Source organism: Centrocercus urophasianus, unplaced genomic scaffold (assembly GCF_019232065.1).
Source record: "Centrocercus urophasianus isolate 14NV4802_14NV808 unplaced genomic scaffold, USGS_Curo_1.0 seq_10, whole genome shotgun sequence".
NCBI classification, from domain to species: Eukaryota; Metazoa; Chordata; class Aves; order Galliformes; family Phasianidae; genus Centrocercus; species Centrocercus urophasianus.
Window position 1 is genome coordinate 5,066,539 of NW_024884142.1, and position 10,197 is coordinate 5,076,735.

General features: G+C 40.5%; 1 protein-coding gene across 1 annotated transcript; it reads right to left on the reverse strand.

Moving 5' to 3' along the window:
* Positions 1 to 1,835: 1,835 nt before the first annotated feature.
* Positions 1,836 to 3,266, reverse strand: LOC122161508. Its single transcript, XM_042821005.1, is given in 3 exon segments — positions 1,836 to 2,132; positions 2,134 to 2,822; positions 2,825 to 3,266. Coding segments are annotated over 3 exon segments (1,428 nt in total).
* Between the last annotated feature and the right edge of the window lie 6,931 nt (positions 3,267 to 10,197).

A 10,197-nucleotide genomic window follows, 5' to 3' on the forward strand; every position in this document is an offset into this window, starting at 1 on the left:
ATAAATGGGGCTTAGAAGGAATTGTTTTTCTCTGTAGTTTTACCAATTTTTCCAGTCTTTATGTATGTATATATATATGTATATATATGTATATATGTACATATATGTATGTATGTATATAAATGACAGAGAGCAGAAGAATGAAACTCTACTTTAGTTCTGAGAAAATGCATTATAGAGAAGAGCTTATTTGACTTATTAGAGATAAGTTTAATAAAGAGATTGAGATGTAGTCAAGTGTGTTATACATTTATGGGAGAAAATGACAAAAATAATGAAATTTTGCCCCATAGAAATAGCTGTAAATGAGAAATAAGTTCACTGGTGAAATATAACTTCTCTCCCTTCTCTCCCCCCAAAGTTTGGACCCAAATTTATTGTGAATGCCGCTTACGACTGAGTGTATTCATGTATTTTTTTATATGCAAAAATCTTTGTTTGTTGTTATCAGCTCTAGTCCCAATTCTTATTGACAAGTCATATTGAAACTTTCAGGAGAACTAGTATTCTAGTGATTTATCCAGCAGTTCTTGGCTTTAACTAGACTGATGATGTATTCTCATTTCTATAGTAAGACCAAAATGGTATTTAAGAATCCATGAAATCATTTCATCCCCTTTTCAACTTACTGAACTCTTGCTAATGCCAATAAAAAAGACAAGAAACGGCACAGCAGTTCTCCTATGAAAGTACTTCCTTATAATTTCTTGCATTCAAATTCACTCACTAGGCATTTGCTTAAAGAAAATGTATTATGTGAGGATGAAGTGTTTTTAATCTGCATAGGGCGCTATTGAAGCAGCTACTGTCAGTTGCTGAGTAACAAAGCAAAGCAGCTCACTCTTCACTGCAAGATCCTGCAAGGTACTGTTAAGCTGTTTGCACTTCTGACTTCAGTGGGATCAGAACTGAATGCAAAGCTCTGGGGTACAAAGCTCAGTTTGTGTGTGTAAGGTGAAATGGAAAAGCTTTAGAGCTGGAAATAGTGTGCCTGTGATGCTGCATCCTAAACTGATCAAGCTGTGCTGCTCACAAGTGCAGCTTGCTCTGGATTTGCATTAATATGGGTATTGTGGTGTTTGAAATCTCGATCTTGTCTCATTATCAGTAAAGAGGTCATTAAGAAAATAGGCAGTCTTCTTCCAGGCAGCTCCAAAGCTGAAAAAAAGTTTTATCTAATAAATAGGAAAATAACTATTGCTGTTCAGATAAATAGGAAAAAGGAGGCCTTTTGTGGTTAGAGGTGAGATACTTCGATGTACAGTACAGGTACGCTAATGTCTTAGAGAGTGTATTTCAGAGATGTTAAGACAGAGGGAAAAGAGGAAACAGGATCTAGATATGAGAAAGAAGGACTGCATTCACCTATCAGAAAAAGAGGAGAAAGTAAATCAGCAGAGGGAATGTACAATATATTACTTTTCAAGCTCAGAAGTGATGCTCAGTGCCTTATGTCCCTTCACCTTTGTAATGTTAAGGTATTTTTATCTCTAGTTCTGTAGACTGCCTTTTCCTTGAAGCTCTGCAGACTTTCACCTTGGCTGTCATGGCAGTACTTTCCACTTTTTTCTGACTTTGCTATTATGCACTTATTCCTGTGACTCATGGCCTTGCTCCTGAACAACCCAATAGGTGGACTCTTCTGGGAAACAAATTACTCACAGTATACAACTCACTCTTTTATTCCTATTTTTCTGTACTTTGATTGCAGCTTTTAAGATATGTATTTGAGGCTAAGAGATATGCAAACACATTCCTTATCAATCTGTTGCCTGAAGAACCTGCCCTGGCTCAAAGCATGTGTCAGTCAGCATTAGCAGCATCCACCAGAAGCATCAACAGGATCGTGGAATAGTCCAATGAAAATGATATTGTCCTTGTAGAAAAACATTTCCGGGATCACCCGTTCTGCAGAGGAGCCCAGGGGAGATGCTGTCTCGCTCCAATTTATTCCACCTACCGGTTTTTACTGGCAATGAGACCCTTCCAGACCCACTGAGCTTTGGGCTAGGTGGCCTGGGGGCAAGACTGGCTGCTGCAAGCCTTACACCTCTAGGCTCGGATTTACTGGGAAAGGAAACCACCGGCCCATATTTTCTTCCTTGGTTAATTAACTCTTGGGCTACCTCCCCCCCACGTCCATACTTTGCGTCCTGACTGCAGATGGTTGGGGGTTACAGTTTCTTCTAACACTGCCCGGGTTCTTTCTCCCTGTGACATAGCTTGTATCCTTGCTTGTAATTGTATGCCTATGGGTTTCAGTGATTCCGGAAGCCCTCTAATTAAAGGGGTCATTCTCTCAGGATCAACGGGCATCATCATGGGCGATTCATGATGTGGCTGCAGCTTTCTATTATACATCACTTGGAGACAAGCAGCCTTTTGAACGCTCTCTACTAATTGGTCAGTTGTTCCAGTAATGGCAAGAGGGTCTCCCCCTTCTAAAGGGTTGAGACCACCTGCCCAATAGGCAGCCCTTTGCGTTAATGACCAGGGAGCACGACTGTTGCCAGTAGTTAAAAATACTCCTGGTCCCCAGTAACCTTCTGCTTCCTTTGCTGTTAACTGAATCTGGTCGTCACCAGTGAGACTCACCCTCCATACATATTCTGTTTCTGATTCCTTTGGAGAGCAGCTAAAGTCCTTTTTCAGTTTTGCTAGTTCGGTGGCCGAGAACGGAATTTCCTTAACATTCATTTGAGGATCTAGATCCTCACTGTTATCGAAGGTATATTCGGTTTTTATTAAGGGACGCAATGGGGCTATAGGGGTTTCTAATTTGTCTAGTCTTTCCTTTATTTCTTGTAGTTCCTCCAGAGGAAAAGTTTCTTTTGAGGCAACCTATGGGTGACGGTATCGATAGTATCTTTACGTGTTAACAGTTCCTTGAAAGCCATCTGCAACAAGGCCGAATTATGTTTCTCTCTTTCTAATTGTTCCTCGAGATTAACTATTTGATTCTGCAGAGTTTTTACCAATTCTTGTGTAACTCTAACAGATTCCTGTAGTGCTTCTATGGTTTGGAGTTCTGCCGAATGCTTTTCATTTCGGAACTCCACGGCAGCTTTTAAAGCAGCCCCGAGTACTGCACAAATAAACGACTTTCCTTTTCCAGCTCGTGAACGAGCCTCATTCTGTAAGACACTAATGCGGTCCGAAACATTCTGCAAATTATGCCAATTTTGGCGTGCCCAGTCCACCCCTGATAAAGAGGGACGAGCACCATGCTTTTCTGAAAGGTCAAATAACACAGCTTCACTTTTCATACTGGCAATACTGTTACTCATTTCTTAATACAATGAAAGATCTACACTAAGGGAGGAGGAGGTACACGTATTCAAAAGCTCAGTTACTCCTTACCGCTCCTCCCAGGGAGATACACCACACCTAAACAAATGCAAATGCTCCAATCACGCCTCCCTTTTGTTGAGGGGAGCACACAAAGACAAGAGGCTAAAAAACTGTAAACACCACACCTAAGTTACCGTTCACTCCTTGCAATTCCAGGAGGCGCACCACAGCTCAAACCACTCCTCCCGTTCTTTGGGGGGGAGCACAAAAAATGTGAAGCTAAAGCAACACTTTCTAGGTTTCAGTAGTAAATAAAACTTCCTGGAGAGGCACACACGTTTAAGTCACAAAATATCACTTCGCACGCAGACACACACAGAAAAAAAGGTTCAAGTTTCGCACTTCAGTTACCAAATAACCAAAGAGGTCTCCCCGAGGAGGCACACACGTATTAAACAGTATGCAAATAGTCAAAATACGTCCCCGAGAGATACACACATAAAGGGTAAAGTTTCAGAATATGGAGAGGTCTTCCTGGAGAAGGACTCGGTCCAATTTATAGGAGGGAGATGAGGTTCTTTTAATATCTGTATACCCGGCATGAGATTAAGAAACAACGGTTCATATGTTGTTCCGACCAGTTTATTACCAAACCTAATCAGGGAGACGGGGAAGAGAAGGAGGGCGATAGAAAAGATGGGAAAGAAGCAAGAGTTGCGTAAAGTGGGGAGAGTCACCAGCAGCAGCGTCCTGTTGCACGGCGTTTGAAGGTCCAAGGCAGAAACAGTGGGGGCGAGGAGCAGCAGCGTGGCTTTCTTTCTTTCTTTTCTGTGAGTTCGACAGCATGCAAGAGTCACCTCACGAGGAATCTGATGGTCAGGAATCCTTGATCTCTTCTTCATGAGGAATCTGCTGCCAGAAATCCATCCTCATGGTTTTCAGTTCCTCTTTTATCCTCCTTGTTCTCCTGCCTATGTGACAAGGATGGGTCTTGAGCAGGAGTCATTGAGTACCCCCTGAGATGGCCACCATCCTGAGATAGGTCCACACAAAGGAGCACTTCATAGCCATTCAGCTGCAGCTCATCTCGCTCTCGTTGCCCCTGGCCTTGTCCATCTGTGTCCCCCAGACAAAGGATCTCACAATCCTTGCTCGGGACTTCTCTGGACTTGTTCAAATCCATCTGTGTCCCCAGCAAGCTTTGAGACACAGACGTTAACAGAACAATATCTTACAGACGCTCTTTGGGGAAGTCAATCAATTACCTCCCAAATTGGTCATTGATGGACATGGGGCAGAGTTTTTCCTTTTTTTTTTCTTCCCATTTTTTTTTTTCTTTTCTTTCTTTTTCCTCTCCCTTTTAGTTTTTATTTTCCCTTAAAACTAGCATTATTATGAGTTGACGTGTGCCATCAGCAAAAGACCCCATTAATGAATCAGTGTCTCACATCACAAAGCAAGCAAAATTTTCAAAGCTTTTCAGTGCAAAGCAATGTTATTTAATTTTTCAAGAAAATAAAACCTAAGATGTCCAAAACCATGTTTAAAGCGTCTCTCAAAGGGAAGCTATTCTGGGCATCCAAGCAAAAGAGTCTTTCAGTGTTCTTTCAAATCTTATACAGTGCGAAATCTGAGCTTTTGCAGCTACTTGAAATACCTTTGTGGAACAGCGCACTTATAATCTAGAATGTAGCAGTGGAATAAGATTCAATATCATTAATGGAAATCCTTATGAAAATGAATCAAATACCTGGGAGGACAGCTGCATTTAGGAGTTCTTTCAATTTCTACTGACTAACTCACTTTAGAAATGCAGAATAACTGGCGTGACACTGGAGTTGGGTTGACCCTGGGATCTAAATGAAACACTCAGGACCGAGTCAATGAAAGATGTTTGATGGCTGGATGCCTTCACCTTGATCCCACTCTTTGAAAAGCAGCAATGAAATTATAAGTCCAAGAAAGATTCTCTGAAGTCCTTTTCTGTCCATTCTTCTTCAAACCTTTTGTAGAACCTGTGGTTTCATGACTGTTGGATTAGGAGTCAGAGTACTGTGCTTAGTAAGCACCTAGTTCCAGAAGGGAAGAATAGCTTTCATTTAGCATCTATCTGAATTTTGCCTTGTATTTCTTTCATTTCCTACTTTCTAGCTAAAGAGTTGCTGTTTCACCAGTAGGGCTAAACAAAGACCTGACACATTTCTTAGACTGATGCATCTGTTTTCAATCATAGCATTTAAAAAAACATTTGTAAGAAGACAGAAACCATTGTGTAACTTACAGAAATAATTTGGGTTTAGGGATGAATTCAACAATACTGTTTGTATCTTATTTAGCAACACACATCAGTACAGATCAGGAGCTCTGTGGAGCAGGACCTTACTGGTAACATGTTGGCCAGGAGCCAGCATTGTGCCCTTGTGCCCAAGAAGGCTAATGGTATCCTGGGGTGTATTAAAAAGATGGCTGGGCGGTCGAGTGGAGTGATCCTTTCCCTCTGCTCTGCCCCAGTGAAGTCACATCTGGAATATTGTGTACAGTTCTGAGCTCCTCAGTTCAAAAAAGACAGGGATCTTCATTTGAGGGCCAAGAGGATGATGAGGGTCTGCAGCACGAAAGGGATCTGGGACTTTTCAGTCTGGAGAAGACTGAGATGAAATTTCATCATTGTTTGTAAATATATAATGTGCAGTAGTCAAATCAAGGAGGCCAGATTATTCAGTGCTAGGCAGCAGAAAATAAGAAACAATGGGCAGAAACTGGAACACAGGAAGTTCACAGGAACACAAGGAAGACTTCTTTACTGTGAGGGTGACAGAGCACTGGAACAGGTTGCATGGAGAGGTTGTAGAGTCTCTTTCTGTGGAAATATTCACGATCCATCCGGACGCTTTCCTGTGCAACCTGCTGTATGGAACCTGCTTTAGCAGGGAGTTGGGCTCAATGATTTCTAGATGTCTCTTCCAACTCCTATGATTCTGGGATTCTGGAATCTAGGATAAATCACTAAATGTAAAGAAGATTGTAAAAAATCCCTCTTCTTTTTCAGTCATTTCTAGGAGGAAACCCAAACTGATCCTATTTTGCTGAAGGGAAAAGGACCAAGTGCCCCTTATGAGGTTCTAGTTAGGCTCAATTTCCAATTTTGTTACCTTTCTTATCTGAAAAATAAGTAATTCCAGAGATGAAGTTAGAGTAAATATTTCAAATTTTTGTGATTTCTCCAAAAACCAAAACTCAGTGTTTTCTTCTGGTAGAAATCTCATGCTATTCTAGAAGCTAGGATATTAAGACAATAATGGAAAACCTTTCTCCCCATGGAACTTACCACACCATGTTTTTTATTGTTTACTTAAAACAAAGTATATTAAACTCTCAGCAACATCAGCAGACTCACATTTTTCTCTGTATGAATAAAACATGAAGAGAGAGAAAAAAATCTTTCCCAAATGCTGCTGAAGAGAGAGATGCAAAAATATCTGACAAATATAAAAGAGCTTCATAAAATTATTGAGTAAGTGATAAATAATAGGTCTGGAAAAATAATATGTTCAATCATGTGAAATACAGATCTATAAAATGAAAATAAAAAATATATGCATTAGTTCTATAGCATAAGGTGAAGTGCAGCATAATGATATACAACTATAAATGAAGGCACACTTTCAATAGCAGTGAAAGAATCCATTTTATAGCAACAGTTTTAAGTTTTTACAGTTTTTCTCTTTGGTAGAGCATATATCCACAGACATGAATCTGCCATTTACTGTGCATTCGTTGGAATTCTTCCCCAGTTAAGAACTCCAGCAGCAGCTGGTGAAAACTGATGGTCCAGTGCATCTATCAGCTTTTTTTTTTACCAGCCAGCACAGTCAGTACCAATCTTTTCAATGACAGTGAATTAAAGAAGTGTTGCAGAAGAAAAATAGCTTCGTGTCTGATGTCTGGGACAGCCTGCTCATAATCAGACTTTATGACATTAGTGAGTTGCTACTTCTGTCTGTGATACAGATGCCTCACCGAAAAAAGGAGAAAAACATGTACTGCTCTCCCTGGCCTGCTTTGGTGCTGGATTTATTCTTCCTAGGAATCTATAAAAGACAAGGATGAAAGACAGGCCCCTATACAAAGAGCGAGATTGGAATACAGTTTTCAGTTGTTAGTTTGGACCTTTTCTCAGGTTTGCTACTCTGATGACAATCAAGTTCATGTGAAAACATAAGCAATGACAGTGGGAATGTATCAGTTCACTTAGTAGAACAAGAAAAAAATATAATAACTTTCAGTGATGTTTCTACAAACAATTTTATGTTTATTTTCATTACAGTTCAACTGCAGATGGCCAGATGGGATTCAATTTGCAGTTTGTCAGTATACTTTTGAATTTCTTGGCTACTTTAAAAAGGGAATTTGAACCCTAGTTCAATGCTTTTAAAAGTGCGATTCATGTCAGTAATGACTTTTAAGCATATCACCATGGGACAGTTAGAAAACATCACTGAATGTGTCTTCACGTGACCCTTTTGGGGCTGACATTAATATGATACGCTCTTGGCAGATAAGCAAAAAGGGTGATAACAGCAAATATAGAGGCTCTGAAAGGTTTATTGTTACATTCTGCATTCTCAAACATCTGAGTTAAAACAACAAGGAGTGTTCATCTGGAATATGGATCAGTACTTGGTCCAGTCTTGTTTAACCTTTTTCTTTATGATTTGGACAACTGAGGTAGAGAGTGCCCTGAGTAAATTTGCAGCTTACACAAATCTTGGGGCAGTGACTGACTCATCAGAGGGCTGTGCAGAGGGATCTTGACATGTTGTAGTGGTGCACTAACAAGAATCTCACTGAGTTCAACAAGGAGCAGTGCAGAATCCTGGGGAGGAACAAGTCCTGCTCCAGAGCATGCTGGAGGCACCCAGCTAGAAAGCAGCTTGACAGGAAAAGATCTAGGGTTTGAATATGAGTAAACGTGGTGCTCCTGCCACTGGAAGGCTACCAATCTCAGCATTAGGCAAAGTATCACCAGTAGATTGAGGGAGGTGATCCTTTTGCTTTACTTACCATTGGTGAGGCTCCATCTGGAGTGTTTTCTCCAGTTCTGGGTCCTGCAGCATAAGAAAGACATGGACATACAGGAAGGAGTCCAGCACAGTCATCAAGGGATTGAAGCACCTCTCCAGTGAGTAATGTCAGAGAGAAATGGGACTGCTCAGCCAGAAGAAGAGCAGGTTCACAACAATTCTTGTCAGTATTCACCTATACCTGAAGGAGCAGTGCAGAGAGAATGGAGTGGAGGCAGGCTTTTTTCAGGAGTAAGCAGTATCAGGATAGGAGGCAATGGGTACAAACTGGAACGCAGGGTGTTCTGTCTGACCATCAGAAGAACTTCTGTGCTGAACAAGTGATGAAATACTGGCACAGGCTGCCCAGTCTGTGGGGGTCTGCTTCCTCTGGAAGGCACCAGGACATGGCATTGGATACCCTGATCTGGGTGTTTCTGCTGGAGCAGGCCTTGGGCCAGATGGACCTAGGGGTTGCTGGCATTCTGTGATTCTGTGAACACTTTAATGAGGAGAGATTTTGGCATCATCACCACTGGTACTGATTCTTTTGAACTCCTATAGCTCCATTCAGTCAGATACTGTGTTGGAAGCAATGAATCACAGAAGCTCAGGTTACATTCCTAAAAGTTATCAGCTTTCCGCATACCAAATTCCCAAAACATTCCTCCAGGTTCATGGAGAAATAGAGTGATTATTCATCACATTTTCAGCTTTAAAAATAACATGTCAAAGAGTTCTGTGGAAATGTTAAGAACAAATGGGGGGAAAAATCGATGTAACTTGCATTCATTTATCTTAGTTTACTTCAATACTGTGCCGCATATCAGAACCCAGACTGTTGCAGCTAATGAGAATACTGGAATTGGTGAAATCCTTTAAATTATGAGCATGAGTCTGCAATAACCACAGTGAAGTCAATTTTTTCTCTTACAGGTGTACACTTGTTAATTTGTGACCAATGTCTGAACACATGCCAATTTACAGTGAAAATCTTTGCACAGTTCTTTAAAATGGGCTTTAAATAAGGCAGAAAATATCTCAAAGGTTAAACTGTTTTAGTAAAATGCAATAATTCTGAAAAATTATGAAGAAAGGCAATCTGCTAATTAATGTGCTTGACATCTATCCAGGAAAAGTTCCACAGGCCAACATCTGAAAGAAATTTAAAACTCTGTAAAGGTGAAGCAAGACAAGTCGAATGATGTGGACTGAAGAAGGAACCACAGTGAAAAGAAAAGAGAAGTGAACATTAATAAGAACAGGAAAACCTATTGGCTTGCAAGAAAAAGAATGGAAAAAAAACTTTAAAAAACTGCTGCTACAAATAAGTACTGAGACATTTCTGCCATCTTTGTACTAGCAAAGGGAAATTACTTCTATCCTAGTAGAAAAGAAAATACCTGAAGTCACAGACTGCATTGATTTCTGCATGGCAGCTATAACAAAGGGAATACACGTTAGAGAAATTTGAACATTTCTAATGGCTATCAGATGAGTTACCTCTTTTGGTTTTTCTTTGGTTCTTCATGGCTGCTTTCCTCAGATTAGTGACCTTTTTCTTATATTTTCCTCTCATTATTCAGAGACAGATGATCTGATTACACTGTGTATAACCTAGTGTATTGAGAAGAACATCTGGAGTCCTAATTCCACATCAAAGAGGCATAGAAGCAAGAGTGAGTCATTCTGCCATGTTCTCTTTAAAGACAGGAGCATGATGCCCACTTGGAATACAGTCTGCCTAGTGGATACCGATCCAGTAGACAGTTGGACCAAGAATCTAAGCTATTCACTAGCACATGTGCAGGTCAGATAAAACAAATATTTTTTCTCCTGGTCT